Genomic DNA, 21377 nt, shown 5'->3' with positions numbered 1-21377 from the left:
ATGTATTGCTAAGCTGGGAGTTTCGCACCTTAGTATATAAAATATATTTGTCTAGGCATTCTTGGTTCTATATGTACATTTATTAAGGTCCTACTGTGTGCTGGGGAAATGGGGTTATGAACTTGATTAAAACATTCTTTATCTACTAATATGGAACCTTTTGTATGGTGGAAAAATAGCTATATAGAGGTAATTAAAAGATATTGTGTATCTAGAGGAATATCTGTGATGCTGATCACAGATCAGAGTGCATTAGTTACCTATTAATAAATGACAGATTACCTCCAAACTTAGGGGCAACTGGAGGTGGCACACTTTTTTGTAAAGGGCCAGATAATAAATATTTTAGGTTTTGCACATCACACATTCTGAGTCACAACTACTTAACTCTGCTGTTGTAGTATGAACACAGCCATAGAAAATGCATTAAGTGAATGAGCATAGCTGTGTGTGTTCCAATAAAACTATTTACAGAAGCAGACAGTGAGCCACATTTGGTCTATGGGTACTGATTTACTGATTGCAGGCTTAAAACAATGAGCATTTATTATCTCACAGTTTCTGTGAGTGAGGAATCCAGGTACATCTAACTCAGTGACTTTGGCTTAGGGTCTTTTGTGATCCTCCTTTTGAGCTTTCATTAAGGACTGTAGTCTTCTCCAGGCTCAAAGGGAGGGGGCAGTCCAGGAGAGGGAGAGAGTTCAAGATGGCAGCCACAGTCTTTTTATATCCAAATCTCAGAAATAACTTAACCACTTTTGCTATAATGCCTTCGCTGGAAGCAAGTCAGTAAGTCCAGCGTAATACACGGCAGATGAGATTCCACAAAGGTGTTAACACTGCTAAAGAAAATCAGTATTCAGCAGTAAGGCAGACTGTCCAGGATCAAAATTAAGTATAGGGACCACTGGGGGAGAGAGATGGGGCTCAATTACAAATACAGCGAAGGAAGGTGGGATTTGTAGAGAACTGAATAGGGGTTAGTAGAAAGAGAATTACTGAGAAGAAACATCACAGGTTATGGGGGATATTATTACATTATTACTGATTATAACCCCTAGGCTATACTTTTCATCCCTATGATTTCTTTTACCTCTGTTAAGTTTGTACATCTTAATCCCTTTTCAGTCTTTTTTGCCCATCCCCCTACCCCCCAGCAATCATTATTTTGTTCTCTGTATTTATGTAGTCTGTCTCTGTTTTTTATTTTTATTTTATTTGTTCATTTATTTTTTTTAGATTCCACATATAAGTGAAATTATATGGTGTGTCTGTTTCTGTCTGGCTTAACTTCACTTGGCATAATACCTTGTAGGTCTGTCTGTGTTGTCACAAATAGCAAAATTTCATTCTTTTTATAGCTGAGTAATATTCCATTATAAAATATACATAACACATCTTTATCCATTCATTTTTTTTTTTTAAAGATTTTTATTTATTTATTTGACGGGGGTGGGGAGTGGGAGAGGGAGAAGCAGGCTCCCTGCTGAGCAGGGACTCTGACATGGAGCTCAATCCCAGAACCCTGGGATCATGACCTGATGGAAGGCAGACACTTAATGAGGAGCCACCCAGGCACCCCTCATATGTGTTTTAAGCTAGTGTTTTTGTTTTATTTGGGTAGATACCCAAAAGTGGAATTACTGGTCATACAGTATTTCTATTTTTAGTTTATTTTATTTTTAATTTTTTGAGGAACCTCCATACTGTTGCCAAAAATGACTGCACCAGTTTACATTCCTACTAACAGTGCAGAGGGTTCTCTTTTCTCCACATCCTTACCAACAATTGTTATTTCTTGTCTTTTTGATAACAGCCATTCAGATTGGTATAAAGTGCTACCACATTGTGATTTTGATTTCCCTGATGTTTGTCACCTTTGTACATCTTTATATTGCCATCTGCTATTACAACTACTTAAAGAGAAGGCATTGTTAAATGGTACTGAGATGAAATAGTATGTTTCATTGTCAAAATCCTGATTGCTTAGGGGTGTAATGGGAATGAAAAAATGACAATATTTGGGGAAGGAGCATGAATATGCATGGAACTAGAAATGGGCCGCAGCTTACGTGTGGGCTACTCATTTTTAATGTTTCAGCCATGTTTGAGGGGGAAAAGAAGAACTTACAGGATTGTTTCCTGACAAGATGCTTCTCTGTGAATGAGTGTAGGATGATCTTCTGAGCTATATATATAGAGAAAGAGCAACTGAGATTGATCAACTCAATTACCAGTTAAAACTGGTATATACTAGTGAGTTAACTGCCACTCATAATAGAAGTGGAAAAGTATCAGACCATCTCAGAAAACCAGTCCACGTTTTTAGAGCTTCCGGTTTTTACAGGAACAGACCAAACAACAACAAAAGAAACAAAAGAACAAATAGGAATCTGAAAAATCTCAGAAAAAGAATGGAAGGTCCAGCCAGAAGCTTTCAAAAGAATCATCTTTTCCAGACAGGATTTCCCTGGGCACTGTGGTGTACAGAACAAAAGCAGTGATGCTCTGTGGAAGTGATGAGAAGGAAAGGGGTGGGATGACTGGACCGGATTCTTTTCCTGAACCTTCCCCCAGTGCTGTGGCAGCTGCTGAGGCATCTTCAGTGAAAACTAGTGGAGGACAGCCTGCTCACACTTAAGAGTCTGTAATTTTGAAATAGTGGAAGTCAAGCATCTCTGTACTGAGCCTCCTTCAAAATTTACTGAGCTACATTACATTCCTGTAGGAAGAAATTAAGAGCTTAAATATATATTATGGTTACATGCTGAAGAATTTATGGATCAAGTGATGTATGGAATTTGCTTCAGAATATTTTATGGTTGAAAAATAGATAAATTGGTCATGGTTCGATAACTTTTTTCATTGAGTTGGGTTTGATGGGATTCATTTTACTGTTCGTACTAGTTCAATATATGCTTCAAGACTTCAGTAATTACAGTATATAATTGTTTGATATGTATCATGAGAAGTGGCGCAGTTTATTTTTTAAGCATATTTTAAAAGATTTTATCTATTTATTTGAGGGAGAGAGAATGAGCAGGCGTAGGGGTGGGGTAGAGAGAGAGGAAAAAGCTGATTCCCTTGCCAAGCAGGGAGCCTGATGTGAGGCTCCATCCCAGAACCCTGGCATCATGACCTGAGCTAAAGGCAGAAGATTAATTGACTGAGCCACCCAGGCACCCCAAATGACACAATTTTAACTTTAACCTCCTCATATGTAACTATCACATTAGAATTTATCACTTGGCTTATCAGTGGTTGTGCCTAATCAACATTCATAACAGTAGTCTGTCAGCTGCTTGCCTGTCAGTAACCTATAAACCCAACCAGGATTTCAGCATCTGTGGCTCGGCATGTATAATTTGGAGGTTGGTGGGAGGAGGTGGATGGAAAGGGATAGGAGCTCCTTACCTTAACTAGGATGTCTACCTATGGTAATTATTATTATTATTATTATTATTTAAGATTTTTATTTATTTATTTGAGAGAGAGAGAGAGAATGAGAGAGAGGGAGCATGAGGGGATTGGTCAGAGGGAGAAGCAGACTCTCCGTTGAGCAGGGAGCCCGTTGTGGGACTTGATCCGGAGACTCCAGGGTCATGATATGAGCCAAAGGCAGTTGCTTAACCAACTGAGCCTCCCAGACACCCCCTATGGTAATTATTAAGCCTTTTACAATTTGTAGCAAAAGAGATTGGACTGAACATCTCATTTACTGCTCTTATCTCCCTGGCAGAGATAGATTTGTTTCATTTGTAAGACATTTATTTTGTAGGACAGTTTATGTTTATTTTGAGAATAAGAGCTTGGCCAGTGGAATGTGGGCCATTAAGATAGCTTTTCGAGTCTAGGTTAGCAGAGACTAGGTCCAATATTTGGTATCACCACTTAGTAATTGACTATTACAAGTCACTTATTTTTAGGAGCTTGGATTTCTCCATTTATCAGCTGAATAATATTAACAGATTTAGAGCTATTCAAGGAAGATTTATTGTATTTCATTTTGGCTATCAAATCCATTTTATTACTTGGAAAGACACATCTGTTTGCAAAGCAGAATGTTAGTTTCTCTTTATGTTATGCTTTGCTTCTTGAGTACCTGTGTTAGTAACCTGTTGGAATTCAGCTACCTTCTCTCTCTTGAAAGACACCTTGTGAAAAGTTAAGTGCTGGAGCCACTAAACATGTCCAAGATTCTCAGGGTGCCTGGGTGGCTTAGTCATTTGGGCATCTGACTCTCGATTTCACCTCAAGTCATGATCTCAGGGTTCTGGGATTGAGCCCCACCTGGGTCCCTGTGCTCAGAGTGGAGTCTCCTTGAGATTCTCCCTCTCCCTCTGTCCCTCCTTTCTCTCTCTCAAATAAATAAATAAATCTTAAAAAAAAAAAAAAAGAAAAAAGAAAAGGGTACAAGATTCTCAGAAAGTATGATGAAATCAAGAAAGAATACCCAAGGAAGCATGTACTCATAATTCTCATAATTTGGGACAGTTTGTTTCTTGCCAGCCAGTGTCAGACCTTATAGCAGAAATTGATGTTTAGAGTGGAATGAATGGTAAATGAGCTGCAGGAAAACCTCCAGCTTTTTTCTCTGCCTCTTCAGTCTTGAAAAATGTAAGAGCGAATGCAAATGTTGCTAAAGAACCAAAATGTTAATCATGGTCTGTCTGAAACCGCTTCTACAGAGCTAAAAGTGAGCCCCTGGGGTTATGGCCTCTGGGCTCTGTAATAATGACTCAGACTGTCTATATTTACATGGAAACATTAAATAAAAGGGAAGGTAAACTGGCTTGTTCATATGTATTTAAGCAGTTTGCATGGAGGCAATCTGTACCTGTGTAGCAAGGATACAAATTGATTTCTGGATGAGAAAACAGTGACATTACTTTATGAGTCATTATAATATTGAGCACTGATTTTATTTGTGCCCAGGGTAATAAACTGTACCATGACATTTCCCCCCTCATCCCTTACCCCTCTGTCCCTGAAAGCATTCATGCATCCCTTATGACTTAAATATTTAATGACAGCAGTGTTAAAATTTGAGTTTTGCCCTTTTAAAATGCTAATTGTTCTGTACCTTCACTTTTGCCAGCATCTTAACTCTTAGTAATTAATATGGTGATTGTTTTTCATTTATCCTTTTAACACAGAACTATTTCCTTTATTTCAGAGCAGTTTTATCTGAAAGTATAAAACTTTCTTGAAATAGTCATGTGGTCATTTGTCTCTCCTAGTTTGGAATATTGCTATCTGTGGGAGAATAGAAGCTACTACCACTTTTAATAAAGGCAGATCATTGACTTTTTTGTTTTTGTTTGTTTTTGTTTTGTATTTCTTAGAAAGATCATTGACTTTTGATGCAGCTGTCACAGATACAGTCATTTGAGGACTAGACAGCTCTTTCACTCAGACCATATGGTTTTAATAGTTTATGCAAACCATTCTCAGCATTTCATTTTTTGATTTGCTTTTCTACCTAGATTCCAGGCTGTTTGAGAACTCAATTATTTTGCCTTATTTTCCCAGCTTAGAATATGACCTGGTGCCAAGTTAGTTTTGATGACATTTTGCTTCCTTATGTATGCCTTGAAAAGAGATTGTTTTGTGTCATTATGCTCAGATAGACAGAGTCATCCAAATACACATTTGCTGTCCTAAACTGAAACCCTTGGCATCAGTTCTGTTTGGAAAATGATTAGAGCAGGAGTCTCCATGCCCTTCGGTCAGGAAGGTTTAAGTTTCATTTAATATGATTTAAGTAATTAAATATTAAAAGACAACACACACACACGTGTGTGCATGTGCACATTTGTAAACCCCAATTATAAAAACAACTGAAATAGTCTTCATGAGCTTCGTGGTATTGTTTCTCTCTCCAAGACTTTTTCTCAATTTTTCTCTTGTACATTTTCTTTAGAGATAGTATTTCTGGAAGGTTTGTGGTTGGGGTGGAAACTGGATTATGTCTCTAGCTTCTTTGTGGCAGATAGAGGAGGAGGAGGGAGCAGTGTCCTAAAGAAGTCCTGCAAGAATGGAGAGGAAGAAAGCAGGCTGAACACAGACAGCTCTTGTGAAGTTGGTCCAACACTAGCCTGTTTAGGATTACAAACAGCTGCTACCGAGATGTCTGTAAAGGGAAGGGAAAGAAGGACCTCAGGGCTGGTCTGCTCTCTCTTGCGGCTGCTGCCATGTTTCACAGAGCACTTGTAGTACAGTGACTCCCACTCCTTCTTAGGGCCCATCATTCAGTTCAACTTTCATATATATGGGGAGTGAAAGCAAGGTAGATGATGAGATAGAAGAGATGATAAAAATAAGGTAACATCTCTTAAAAGCACATTTTATGACAGAAATTGTTTGAGATATTATTGTATTACATTTTAGATTTTGCCTGATCCCCTCAGAAAATGTGGAAACTCAGAAACATGGGACAGGCCTTGAAGCCCTCTCAGGGCTGGCTTTCAGGCCCTCCTGAAACTGTGCTGGCTGTAGCCACAGATGGGCTCTTTGTGTGACCATCCCCTGCAGAGATGACATGTGAGTCAGTGTTAAGCAGTGCACATGATCCTTTTCACCACAAGGATACTGAAATTGAGGGACCATTTAGGAAACAGGCTGCTGCTTAGGTATTCCACAGCAAGACTCTTATGACAGGGAGGGAGACAGGAATAGCTGTGACCAAGGAAAGCTATATAGCACTCACACCAAGTAGCACAGAATACCCCATAGTCAAGTGAGCGGGTGCATAGTACATGCTCAGGAAGCTTACAGTTCTTATCACCAGCCTCCTTATAGCCTTGAAGATGAGAGAGAGCTTACTGAAGATTAACATAGGTTCCTTTATTCTCTTCTTTTGTTTCTTGAGCACTGAAATGGAGGTGTGTCCCCTTGTTTGCCTTTTTCCTGGGTCAATACCTAGTATGAAAATATTATCAGAACTCAAATTGACTGGTTGGTCCCCAAACATGCCTCTTGTAGTAGAGATTGCTCATTGGAAGGGATGCCTGCTCTGTACTGGGGAGGTGAGGAAGAGTGGGCACTGCCTTATCCTCTTGCCCCAAATTGAACGTTAAGTCTGTTCTTGGAGAAAGAGTGAGGTCAGCTGACTTGAACTCCCCTCTAACTGGCCATTTTATTATGCTGGACTTTTTTATGTTATAATCTACTCCTCCCATCTCTTTCTAGTTTCTTTCTTTTTTTCTTCTTTTTTTTTTTGACAGAGAGAGATCACAAGTAGGCAGAGAGAGAAGGGGAAGCAGGCTCCCCGCTGAGCAGAGAGCCCGATGTGGGGCCCAGGACCTTGAAACCATGACCTGAGCTGAAGGCAGAGGCTTTAACCCACTGAGCCACCCAAGCGCCCCCCTTTCTAGTTTCAGATGCACATTTGGTTGTTTTAAGTGAGACAGATGCCTCATACTGGATAAAGGACCCAGTGAGGTCTAAGAACAGTCAATTAAGAGTCCTAATTTTGGCCTCTCATATTGGCAGAGGTTCAGTTGCGATCCAATCAGGAGAAAAAACCACACAGTAATTTGAAGGAGGAATGTTTAATAAAAAGATTTTTTTTTTTTTAAGTTATTAACTCCAGCAGGGGTTTGCAGTAGTAAGGGATTGGCTAGTAAGAAGTAGAGAGAATTCGAAGAGTTATTGAACAGCCGCTATATTCAGCAGCTACCACTCCAGGGCTGGAAAGATCTAGCAAGGGGGAGCCCTCCTCCCCAACCAGGACTTACTCTTGGGGATAGCAGAGAAGTTGCTATGGTACTGCACCAGTGAAACATGCTAGAAGTCTGAACTTGTAGGAAAGCCTCCCTACAGGTGGCAACAAGGGGCTTCATTCCAGAACTGCTGAGAGTGGGGAAGGTGGGCAGTGTGGTGGTTGGAAAGGCAGGCAGCCTGGTCAGTGTGCTGTGGGCTGCCACTCACTGCAGGAGCCAGAGGCCTCCTGCTGCAGAACCACCAGGCAAGCTGCTTGCCAACTGGCTGCTTTTGGCTGCCATGCCCACTCGAGCTGGACGCTGAAGAAGCTGTGTGTGCTGCTGGAGGCTAAACCAAAGAAAACTGTGCCCACAGGAGCTTGCCAGGAGATCCTGCAAGGACTAGCGTGCAAAACCCTTTCCTCTGGTCGGTCTCTCCAGCGCCCTCTGCTGAAAGGCCCCTGGGCCAGCTGGTAGTGGAAAAAGACCACTTCCATCATCAGCACGCCAAAGATAGGCCAGTAATCTTCCATCAGAAAATGAAGTGTCTGTTTGTAGTCATAATGATCATACTCTTATATATTATTTCTGGATTCATAGAATATGTCTCTTTGAAAAGAGCTAAAGGATCTGAAAAAAGAGCTTCATACCTAACCCTGTAAACTACTTTCAAAAACCCAGACTTCATTCTGTCACAGAGAATAGTGAGCTATATAGGGAGAGAGAAGAGCTGAAGACAAGATCCAGAAGAAAGGGAGGAATATGCAGAAGACACCTGGGAGAAACTGAAGCTCTAGCTTTGTGCTAGATAGCCTTTTAATGACATCACTAGGTGCTCAGGCCTCCTATGACTTTATATAATTTCCACATCTTTTGTTCACATTAATGGTAACTCTCACTCACGGTAATTAAAACAGTTTCTTGTCTTTCTGTACACACTTCACAAAATTTGAAGTTAGTGAAAGAGAAGAAGCCTTTTTAAAGTTTGCAAAAAAAATTTTTTTCAATTCTTCTACTTAATCCTATCCAGTATTTTCAAATGTTTAATGGAATAAAATACATGAAAAATATGTTCTATGTTAAGAATAAAACAACTGAAGATGAAAGATACATAGATTGAAATTTGAAGGGATTGTATTCACTTGACTTGAGTGCAGCAAGTTTTTTTCTGTCCCTCCGTACTGAAACTTAACGGTTTTGTTTTACCTTATCATTGAGGAATGTAGACCTCATGTTAAGCTTATTCACAAAATAAAAACTCCCATTGACTTCCTCTCCCAACTTAGCTGAAGGTCAGTGGTCAGTGAGATATCCTTGGCTGAGTCAGAACTAAAATAAGAATGTCATTTAGAACCAGAAAGTTTGGTGCTGATGGCTACCCCTGCCATATAAGGAGCCTGTGGATTCACTGAAGGGTTTCCCTGGTAAGCCGGGCATTCTCATAAGTCAACATTCTTAGCTAAAAATATTGTTCTATATTTGAAATACAGGGCTTTCTCAAATTCATCTATTTTGGTTAGGACACAAGGTATCTTTTTAAAAAGATGTTTAGGGGTAAGAATATATGTTAGTGGGTCACAGTATGAATAACAGGGAGAAATGATTTGGATAATGGAGTATTTGCTACAGAGATATTTTCCAGTGAGGATGTTTGAAAAATCAGAGAAAAATTGCCCAGCTTATGAATTCTAGGAATGTTTTTTTAGTTGACCAAACACTCCACTTATTTGAGCAACCATGGGGATCTAGTGAGACTTCGTTAGAAAGCATATAGATTTCAGACTGCAGTGATGTTAAGAGAGTTATCTTTACTGACAAGAGAATGTCATGCTTAAGTACATACTGAAGCTACTCTGAGTTGTCTTGAATTTCTGGGGACAGTGGCAGCTTACCAGCACCTCCCCAGCTCTGTTGGGCAGCACCTTTTCACAAAAGGGCTAATTTGATTAATTGCCTACTAAGATAGTGTTTGATGTAAAGACTCTAGAAGTTTTCACACCAAAGGGCTCACGGTGTTCTTGAGAGGAGTACCTCTGCAATACAGAACACAGTGTGGAATCGACTAAAATCTCACCCATTCACTAAACAGGATACTCAGTGAGCTCTGTAGATGCTAAACAGATTAGTACAGGCTAGAGTGCTCAGAGCAGGCTTTTTAGAAAAGACCTTGAATAGAAATTTGAGGACGGGGCAAGTTTCAGATAGAGAGTTCAGGGAAAAAGGGGTCAGTGGTATTCATCTCAAGAACTTTATGTCCTTTCATGATCAGTACTAGGAATAAAGATAATTCTGAACAATCACCATGCAACAGTCTTGCCTTTATTTACAATCGTGTGTGTTATGTATTTTACAAGGAACAGAGATCAACATGTTGAAGTGCTTATCTCTAGATGACAAGAATATGAGTGAATCTTCTCTGCCTTTTATAAATGCTCCTTAACAAGCTGTGTTGCTTTGGGGTTGATGGGGGTGGAGAAATTCAACTTGCCAAACAACACAGTGCAACCCAGTGATCCTGTCCCAGAGTGCTTATGCTCCTATAGACGTGGGGCTTCCAAAAACTGAGGCTGCTCCATTGTTATGTCAATTGTTAGTTTTCTGTTATTACTGATTTTTGCCTTGTTGCCACACATTCTGCTACTTTCCCAGTCTGATTTTGTGTATCTTTCTTTCTGTAATGGGTTGCCTTTTGGGATGAGAAAGTCATCATTATTGCAGAGATAGGGTGGCTAGTTGCAGGCAGCAAGTCAGTGCTCTTGTGCCTGTGCCAGGGAAGGATACCACAAGTATTGAACTCTGTTGGTTTCTCTCTGCACATGGCTCAGAATGTCTCTAAATAAAGTAGACCTGCCAGTGTCAGAGTGTCACGGATGAGGGGGGAAACACTGTAAGAAGCTTTATTTCAGTCTTGTTCCTGTATCTTCCCTAGGCTCTGTATCCTCTACATGCTGAAGTGGGTGGGTATTTGTTGGTTGGGTAATGTTGGAAAACTTCTAGAGATAGTCCAGAAAGAGGTACTTCCCAAGAAGTAGGCAGCTAAGTAGATTGTCAATGCTTGTTAATTTGTTAAGGTTGAAAAACTGAACTAAAATTTACAATAACTTGTGCCTGTTGTGGGCAGAGTATTCCTGAGCTACAGATCACCTCAGGACCTGTCTTGTGTCACAGAACCCTCAGGGCACTGAGGAGAGCATGTGGCAGCTCTCACCTAATGGCTCCCGAGTAGGGACTCTCTTGCTATGGGCATCAAAAATAAAACCAGGACAGTTCCAGACACCAGATGAGGAATTTTTACCTCACCGGCTTTCACTAGAAACATTATATTTTAATTGTTGATTTTAGTATGGAAAACATGCCTGAAGTTTACTTCTTGAAAATTATCACTCATTTTCACTCATTTTCCTTATGAGAGATATGAACACACTTCTTAAAACAGCACAAAATTTGGGGTGCTATAAATCTTCTGTCTTCAACACCAAAGATTCTCTAACTTTTAGGTGAGTTTCATTTAAGAAGGTGCTAGAATCGGATACAAGTATCCCAGCCTCTGGGTCACTGCTGTGCTGGTCTGAGTGTTTGGGATGAGTGGGAGGCCCTGGGAAGGCAGTAACTAGTATATAGGGAGGTCCTTTAAGTCTGTTCTTTCCTCCTTATTAGGCAATAATGTTTTCTACTTATTCTCCTCAGTTATTTCCAAGGTACAGTAACAAAGCTAGATAGAGTGGTTCTTCCCTGCTTTGATCATGATCCATAAGCAGCACCCATGCAGGCAGCTAACAAATGTGCCTTTCTTTGAAGTTAGTTTAAGATGTGCATCTTATTTCTTTCTCACTCTCTTGCCTCTGTTGTAATAAATACTTTTTTTTTGCTTGTGCAATCCAGAATTAGGAAACAATTTTAACAGACAAGGCAAAATGGCATGTTAATTGCAACTCTATCCTCTCTAATCAGCTGACCTTTGGCTCTTTCCTCACTGTGTGTTGAAAGAAAACAGTGCATTTGTCCTTGTCACTGGGAAATGCGAAAGAACTTTCCAGCTCCATTATCTGTACTTGCATGTCACGATTCTTGTGTTTTGGTGCATAGTAGGGGGAAAATCAGATTAAATTTTCCATTTGAGTAGAATAGGGACTCGTAGTGGAAATAATTCATTTTTCCATATGTTAATTTACCCAGGCTCTCTCAACAGTTTGAATATCCCAGTATTCATGGAAGCCTTTGATTGAAGTTGGAGAAACTATATTCTAGTAGTTGTTATTGACAAGTGCTTGGCCTAGCCATCCACATAAGCACAGCTATCTGTGGAATGGTATAAAACATGTAGTAGCACTGCCTTTTTTTCTGTATTGGAGTCCTATGTTTTAGAAGCAGTTGGTCAGAATGTTCAGCTTGGATTTTAAAAACCACTAGATAAGTTGTTGCTATTTGAGAGAATTTAAAATACCAGTTATTAAAAAGTTGAGTATTAATTTTGGTAACCATGCATATGATTATATCTGGGCTTTAAGTATTTGAGCTCCTGGGGGCACCTGGGTGGCTCAGTGGGTTAAGGCCTCTGCCTTCGGCTCAGGTCGTGATCCCAGGGTCCTGGGATCGAGCCCCACATCAGGTTCTCTGCCCTGCAGGGAGCCTGCTTCCTCCTCTCTCTCTGCCTGCCTCTCTGCCTATTTGTGATCTCTGTCAAATAAATAAATAAAATCTTAAAAAAAAAAAAAAGTATTTGAGCTCCTGGAAATAGCTACAGTATTTTTGTGTGATATCTCTAAGTAAGTTATTTATCTTTGGCTAGGTAGTATGTTGGGTGGGATTTCTTTTGCCTGAAATGGAGTTAGCTAGATGGGTGGAATCTGAAGGCCTTCAGCATTCTTTTTTTTTTTTTTTTTTTTTTTTTTTTAGATTTTTTTTTTTTTTTTGTCAGAGAGAGAGAGGGAGAGAGAGCGAGCACAGGCAGACAGAATGGCAGGCAGAGGGAGAAGCAGGCTCCCTGACGAGCAAGGAGCCCGATGTGGGACTCAATCCCAGGACGCTGGGATCATGACCTGAGCCAAAGGCAGCTGCTTAACCAACTGAGCCACCCAGGCGTCCCGGCCTTCAGCATTCTTTACAGGACACTGGAATGGTCAGCTTAACATCAGATATGCTGTGTGTGGTTTAGATCTAACAGACTATTAGATTCAGTCCACCAGGATCCCAGGTCCTGCCTGCTGTGGTCTGAATGTTTGTGCCCTCCCAGAATTCATATACCAAAATCTTAGCCCCCAAAGGTGATGGTATTGGGAGGTGGGGCCTTTGGGAGGTGCTTCGGTCATGAGGGTGGAGCTTTCATGAATGAGATTAGTGCCCTTACAAAAGAGGTCACTCAGAGCTTCCTAGCACTGTCTACCACATGAGGACACAATGAGAGGGAATGAGCCAGGAAGAGGGGAGAGGGGCACTTACCAGAACCCAAGCATGCTGGCACCTCAATCTTAGACTTTGAGCCTCTGTAACTGTAAGAAATAAATTTCTGCTGTTTGTAGGCCATATGGTCCATGGTATTGTGTTGTAGCAGCCCAAATGGGTGGTAGAGTTTGGCCCACAGTAGATGATCAAAAAATGTTGAGTTTATGAAATATAAGTCTGTCTTCTGTAGATTGGGATTCAGACCTGTCCTATGGAGCCTCTCAAAGACTTTAATCAACCATGATGAGCAGAGCTGATTAGATATTAGAACCTCTTGGGAAGAATCCTTAAGGAACCATGCATGGGCCTTGGGAAACCCTAGGTCTTCAGCAAAAGCCACCTAACAGGCTCACTATTCAGACAAAACTGGCTTTTGGAATATTTTTTAAAAACAGTTTCCTACCCTACTTCAAGGACTATTTTTTTTTTTTTAATTTTACTTATTTGACAGAGAGAGATCACAAGTAGGCAGAGAGGCAAGCAGAGAGAGAGAGAGGAGGAAGCAGGCTCCCTGCCGAGCAGAGAACCCGATGTGGGACTCGATCCCAGGACCCTGAGATCATGACCTGAGCTGAAGGCAGAGGCTTAACCCACTGAGCCACCCAGGTGCCCCAAGGACTATTTTGATTCCACTGTAGTAGCAGTAGTAATTTCCATCAGAGGTGCTCAGATAAATATTTTTCTCATGGCTGCAGTCACAGTCTAAAAGGATTGTTTACATTTCTTAGAGAGACATTATTAAGTGTCAAAATGGTTTGAAAGTAGCAAAATGCTTGGATATTAAACTTAAGCAGTGGTGTTGATTTGGCCTAAAATGACCCCCCATGGCCTCTTGGAAAAATAACCACACATTTATTTTAGTTCTCTTCTTGGTAACCTGGGTAAGAAGTGATTGACCAACTGACTCCCTTACGCAGTCCTTTTGGGGTAAATAGTGCCACCTAACCTTGCATTGGCCACATGGTTACTGCTCTTACTCAGGTACTAGGACACACACAGACAGCCCTTTTCACTCACTACCTGGCACTGAAATAGAAATCTTCATCCTTATTTGCTTGAATGATGGAAGAAAACATGTATATCCATATATTATTTCCTTAAGTACCTTGTATACTCATAGAACAGGCTGTGACTTGTATTGTTTAGTCATTCGGCAGGCACTTCTCAGGTACCCCTTAGGCCTGTTGCATTGTGAGTTCATAATAAAAGTTCCATATGTTCAGAAATGATGTAAAATAATGCAAATAAGCAAACAGAGGAATAATGTGAGTAGTTAACTTTTTTTCCTTTTTTTTTAAAGTAGGCTCCCATCAGGGAGATTCAAATCAAAACCATATTGAGATAGCGCCTTACACCTGTTAGAATGGCCAAAATTAACAAGACAGTAAACAACATGTGTTGGAGAGGATGTGGAGAAAGGGGAACCCTCTTACACTGTTGGTGGGAATGCAAGTTGGTGCAGCCACTTTGGAAAACAGTGTGGAGATTCCTTAAGAAAGTAAAAATACAACCCTGCAATTGCACTACTGGGTATTTACCCCAAAGATACAGATGTAGTGAAAAAGAGGGCCATCTGTACCCCAGTGTTCATAGCAGCAATGGCCACAGTCGCCAAACTTTGGAAAGAACCAAGATGCCCTTCAACAGACGAATGGATAAGGAAGATGTGGTCCATATACACTGTGGAGTATTATGCCTCCATCAGAGAGGATGAATACCCAACTTTTATATCAAAATGGACGGGACTGGAAGAGATTATGCTGAGTGAAATAAGTCAAGCAGAGAGAGTTAATTATCATATGGTTTCGCTTATTTGTGGAGCATAAGAAATAACACGGAGGACATGGGGAGATGGAGAGGAGAAGGGAGTTGGGGGAAATTGGAGGGGGAGATGAACCATGAGAGACTGTGGACTCTGAAAAACAATCTGACAGGTTTGGAGGGGTGGCGGTGGGAGGTTGGGTGAGCCTGGTGGTGGGTATTATGGAGGGCACTTGCTGCATGGAGCACTGGGTGTGGTGCATAAACAATGAATTCTGGAACACTGAAAAGGAATTAAAAAAATAAATAAAAATTCAAAAACAAAACATGGATGGACCTCGAGGGCATGATCCTAATAAACCCTACAGAGAAAGACACATAGAGAAAGAAAGGAAGAAAGAAAGCAAGCAAGCAGGCTCCATACCCAGTGTGGAGCCCAATGTGGGGCTTGAACTCAAAATGCTGAGATCAAGACCTGAGCTGAGATCAGAGTCAGACACAACCTGCTGAGCCACCCACGTGCCCCTAATGGGAGCAATTACTTTTTAAGAAGCTACAGACCTTAGTGGAAAAGCTGTTCAAGGAAAGGCAGCCCATTGCTACTAGCTCCTAAGTACCAGTACCAGTGTTCATTCACAATTGCAAGGGCTAAGCCTTCCTAGTTGGCCCTCTCACTGTGTGAGTTCCTTTGTTGATTCAGCATAAGGTTCAGAGCATGTAAGGTTCAGAAAATTTCTCTGCAAGAGTCAACTGGCCAGGGTCTTTTGCTCCTGAGAGGAAGGGGGGACCTCATAGGAAGGAGATGTGGGATAGAAGTTCGGGCTCTGTCCCGCCCATCTTTTCTTTCTTTAGAACCTTAGCCTCCCTTCTCCTTCTCAGCTGCCAGTTATGAGATTCCTTGGTTATAAAAGAGAAAGGAAAAAAGAATGAGATCTGGCAAAACTGTAAACAAAGAGACAGAGCCATGAATCTGTCTCAACATCCATATAGTCACACTGGTTGATTAAATAGTTTAAAAATATTAGCATCATATATGATAACTGCGATCATAAAACTAACTCCTACTGACATGATTTCTACTGAAGAATTCTATTTGGCCTTACTGTGTGCCAAGCACACATTAAAATAGTCCCAACTGGAAGTAGAGGAAACCAGAAAAAATGGAAGGTCTCCTCCCTGCTTCACCTTAACACAGCATTTTTTAAAATAGCGTAATTTGAAGAGATAAGAGAATTTTTACTAAATTTCCAGCACTAATCTGATCTAGCAGAAAGATACCATGGAAATGACTTAGTTGAAGGTGCGGATAAATTATTAAGAGACTTTATTTTTCATTTTATATCTCTCTGTAGTGTTTGAATTCTTTCCCAAATACATGTATTACCTTTTCTCTTCTAGTCAATACAGTTATCTGGTAGACTGAAGTTTCTGATGTATTTTTTGTACTTATCTGCATATACATAAACTTAATACATATACATAAACATAAACTTAATACATATACATACAATATGTATTTACATATACAAAAGATGTGACTACACACCTATTGGAACAGCTAAAATTAAAGATAATGGTAGCACCAAATGCTGGTGAAGATGTGAAGAAACTATCTCTCATACATTGCTGGTGGCAATGTAAAACGCTATAACCACTCTAAGAAAATCGTTTGGCAGTTTCTTAAATAAACTACACATATATTTATATAACTCAGAAATTTCACTCTTGGACATTTAGCCCAGAGATATGAAAACTTACATTTACATAGGAACTGATACACAGCTTTATTCACAAGGGCCCCAAACTAGGAACTACTTAAATGACCTTCAGTGGGTAAATGGTCAAACAAACCATGGTATGTCCGTACCATGGAATATTACTCAGCAATAAAAAAGGAATACACTGTTTATATATATTAACAATTTGGATGGATTTCGAGGGCATTATGCAGAATACAAAAAGTCAGCCTTTAGAAGATCACATATGGGGTGCCTGGGTGGCTCGGATGAATAAGCGTCTGCCTTCAGCTCAGGTCATGATCCCAGGGGCCTAGGATCAAGCCCTGCATCAAGCTCCCTGCTCAGTGCAGAGCAAGCTTGGCCCTTTCCCTCTGCCATTCCCTCTTCTTGTGCTCTCTGGCTTGCTCGCTCTCTGTCCAATAAATAAAAAATAAATAAAATTTAAAAAGATCACATGCTATAAGATTCCATGTAGCTGGCTTAGTCAGTTTGGACTGCTATGACAAAAATACCATAGACTCTATGGCTTAAACAAATAATTATTTCTAAAGACTCTGGAGGCTAGGCAGTTCAAGATCAAGGTACAGCAGATCCAGTGTCTGGTAAGGATCCACATTTTGGCTTGCACACAGCTCCCTTTGGCTATATCCTCACATGACTGATTGACAGAGTGATCTGTGTGTCTTCCTCTTCTTATAAGGATGTTAATCCCATAATGAGGGGATTATAATCCCACTCTCATGATCTAATCCAACCTTAATTACTTCCCAAAAGTCCCACCTCCTAATACCATCACATTTGGGATTAGCTTTCAGACATGGGAATTTTGGAGGGACATAGACATTCAGTCCATAGCAGTAACATTCTCTAAATTACAATTCCATAGATCAAAAACGATTACAGGTTGCAATCTGTGGATTGCCCCTCAGCCCCTACCCCCATGTGCACATCCATGCCCAATCTCTCACTTGCTCTCTTTAAAATGAATCAGTCTTCAAACTACTCTCCTATATTTTATCCACGAAATTCTACAGTGTTTGCTTTTTAAGTGTTTTGGGTTTGTTTCGTGTGTGTGTGTGTGTGTGTGTGTGTGTGTGTGTGTGTGTGTATTTTTTTAATTATTAAAGTGTAGTTGACACTGTTACATTAGTTTCAGGTATACAACGTAGTGATTTCACAACTCTATGATCTATGCTATATGCTCACTACAAACATGGCTACCATTTGTCACCATACCATGCTATTATAATACCATTGCCTGTGTTCCCTGTGCTACACCTTATAACCCTCTGACTTGTTTTTGGAGAAAGGTTCTCAATCCCTGTATTGCCTGTGGCCTTCATCATCATCACCCTCCTCATCTGTGACACGGCTACAAGATGACAACCGTGTGGACTGACCACAGCAGGAATGCCAGTGGCATCCTTAGCCATAATAAAGACCACCATTAGCTGGGGGTTTCTAACTAGACTCCAACTCTTTCCTATTTCCTCTTGTATCCATTCATGGAACACATCATTTAACTCTTGCTATGTGCCAACTGCTAGGATCAATAAAAGTCAAAAGTAGCTCCAGATCTCAGGGACTCCCAGACCCTTGGGGGAAGGCAGCTATGGGCATAGCTGGCAAGCATGCCCTGGGCATTAGGATATCCCCCAGAGTGTGCCAGCTGCATTGGCCTCAGCAGGGAGCTTGTTAGAAACAGAATATCTGGGGGTGCTTTACAAGAAGCACAGTGCTCGTGTGGATGACGCTTGGTGCAGATTCCCCAGGGCATGTGGATGTTTGTTTCTCTTGGACCCTGCCAAGCAAACCTCTATTCCTGTGGCAGTGTTTACAGACAGTCTACTGGGAAGGTTGTTTCTGCAAAGACTGTGTCACTGCTTTGGGGAGTGTTTCTAGAGCTCCCAGAAATGCCTCCATAAATCAGGACTGGCACACCAAGTGACTGCTTTGCTGCTAGAGCTCTTAACATGAAGGGCCAGGAGCGACCCTGGCAAACGCAGGGCTGACGTGTGTGGGAATAGTGGGAGTGACCCTGGCAGGGAAGCGGGGGAGGCCTGGATATTGTTTCTCCGTCCCCTGTCCTGCTACTCTCTGCCCTGGGCTCAGAGCTATCAAGCACCCGCGGATGGCGTTCCCGGGCAGGGCGCGCCCCCATGTTATCCCAGAAAATGAAGAAATCCCCCAGGCAGCCCTTAACAGTGTCCACCAGGCTAATGGCAATGAAGACGAGAGGGCTGTGTCCAAACTGCAGCGCAGGCACAGTGACGTAAAGGTCTACAAGGAGTTTTGTGACTTTTATGCGAAATTGTAAGTGTCTCCTCTTCTGGAAGAGGCGCTCCTGTTTTCCAGATCTAGGCTTCTTGGGCTTTGAGTTCATTGCCCATTGATGGTTTTATTTTCTCAACTTTCAGGAGGGGCATTCCAGGGTGATTGGGGTGGGGGGGCATATTCCAGCAGGCAGGAATATACCAGATGAAATGCAGAAGTGAAAGAAAAAATGCTACCTTTAAAGTAATAGTAGTGATGTCTTTGTGTTCAGTAAGTTCCAGATAATAGCATATTTTCATTACATAGTCCAAAAGGGAGGTTTAGAGTTTCTGCTGTGAGGATTTATAATAGAAAAGTTGTATGCTCTAAAACTTCCCACAGATGAGGGGTCGGTTGAGGGAGCAGTAAAAACTGAATTGTTTTAAAAACAGACTGTTGATAAAGATAAACATTTCTGTTAAGTTTAACAGTCAGCAGTTTGACATAGGCTGACTGGGTTCCTTAATACTGTCTTGAGGGGACTAAATGAATAAATAAGAAATAAGAATGCTGTGTAACTAGCAAATATACATGTATTTATATATACATATATATGCCACTAACTCTAAAATGTCTAATTCATGTTATTAAATGGGTTTTAGCAAACAACTAAAAAAAGTAGTGCAGAGTAGTATTTAGACCAACTCATGGAAGATTGTTAACCTCCTGCAAAGTTAAAAGCTTGGAATTATTGCAGACAGTCTACTGGGAAGGTTGCTTCTGCAAAGACTGTGTCACTGCTTTGGGGAGTGTTTTCTAGAGCTCAATTTGTCAATTAAGAGTTAAGGAGAATATAACTGACCTGATTCTCTATTTCCATTAATCCACTCTGTGTGGTATTGTAACAGATGTCATTTGTTTTCACAACTTATAAAAAGTTCTGTTTATGTGTAATTGGGTAATTAAAATTATATTGTAACCAGAGTGCTTTATGGACTCTCAAGATGCTTTTTGGATTTACACATGTTTTCATTTCATGCCAAAAAGTTTGTTTCACAGACTTTGACCAATGAAGCACTTGAAAAACAAAAAGCTCAGTGATACCAAGTTTTCTGTGTGCAGTTGATTTGTGGAAGAGGATCAGGTAAATCAGTTATAACTGACCAAATGTGAAGATGCTCTACTAAAGGCTTTTACATATATATTTCCCAACATATGTATGCTTTGTCATCAGTACCACTTCTTAGCAAAAATCCTTTTTTGAAAAATTAGCCAACTAATTTTAACTAGCTGGATGACAGTTATAACTATCATTTATGACTTTTAAAATGTAATTTCTATCATAGGTAGTGTTAAATATAAAAAACAACTGAAAAAAAAATGCAGGTCACAGTAGGTTCATCAGTTGTAACCAAGTACCTCTCTGATGGAGGATGATGGTAGCGGGGGTGGAGGGGGAGACTGGCATGTAGGGGTGAAGGGGAACTCTGCGCCTTCCTCTGTTTCACTGTGAACCTGAACCTACTCTAAAAAATAGTCCATTGAAAAAATTCACAGTGCCAGAGGGTCAAAGACAAGAGAGGAAAAGGAAATGTAAACAGCTCAGTAGGCTGGTGAGATTATTAGGGGCTCTTTCCTGAAAGTTTTCCCTAATGTAATTTCTTTTCTTATCCTGCTTGTTATTAAAAGGAATACTTCTTCAAAAATACATAATACATTATTTCTAAAGCTGGTTTATTTTTCCTATGTGTGGGAAACTACGTTTGTTTTTATAATGTGTCTACCTATTTTCTAACTGAGTATTTAGATTTGAATATAACCAGTGTTTAGTATAATGAGTAGGAAACAGGTGATAAATGCTCTGATTTTAGGACCACTTTACACTCTTAAAAATTATTGAGGTCCCCAAAGAGCTTTTGATTATCAGTATTTACACTGTCTTAGAAAACAAAAACCGAGAGCAAAATTAAATGTGTATTAATTTAAAATAACAATGAACTCATTACATGTTAATAAGTATTAATATTAATGACTTTTTATGAAAAATAACTATTTCCAAAATGACAAAAGCTTGGTGGGAAAAGTGGCATTGAATTACATTTTTGCAAATCTCATTAATGTCTGTCTAAATAAGACAGTTTCTCATTTCCGCTTCTGCATTTATCCTAGTGTAATATGTTGCTTTAGATAATGTGTATAATGAAAATATGCCTCTACAAAGATGTAGTTGGAAAAGGAAGGACCTTTTGAACCCCTAAAAGAGTTACGGTGGCCCTTGCACTTTGAGAACCCACTGATCTAGATAATGGATCAAGACATTCCAGAATATTCTTCTCTTCCTGTTCTTTGGGAGTTCTGTTAAAATTATAAGTATCTGCTGAATCTTTTGAGAGGGTTCAAAATTAATAATAATGCTTTATATTTGAGTAGCATCTTCTGGCTTCCAAAGTTATATACTTATTTTATCTTCAAAACAATA

The 21377-nt window shown here is 40.3% G+C and overlaps 1 protein-coding gene across 3 annotated transcripts in view; it reads left to right on the top strand.

The window, feature by feature from the left end:
* The window catches only part of LOC111155884 (LIM zinc finger domain containing 1), a 58880-nt gene that overhangs the window by 11158 nt on the left and 26345 nt on the right, over positions 1-21377 (top strand). For 2 of the 3 annotated variants that reach the window (XM_022516339.1, XM_022516338.1), the window contains exon 1: positions 18763-18958. The exons of the other annotated variant lie outside the window; for it this stretch is intronic. In XM_022516339.1, the coding sequence (XP_022372047.1) occupies positions 18777-18958 (182 nt within the window). In that variant the 5' untranslated portion in view covers positions 18763-18776. Of the gene's footprint in view, positions 1-18762; positions 18959-21377 lie in introns of those variants that run through there. 3 annotated transcript variants of the gene reach the window in all.

The sequence above is a fragment of the Enhydra lutris genome, unplaced genomic scaffold (genome assembly GCF_002288905.1).
Source record: "Enhydra lutris kenyoni isolate GAN:26980312 unplaced genomic scaffold, ASM228890v2 scaffoldscaffold44, whole genome shotgun sequence".
Lineage (NCBI taxonomy): Eukaryota > Metazoa > Chordata > Mammalia > Carnivora > Mustelidae > Enhydra > Enhydra lutris.
This window is presented reverse-complemented; position numbering and strand designations above follow the sequence as displayed.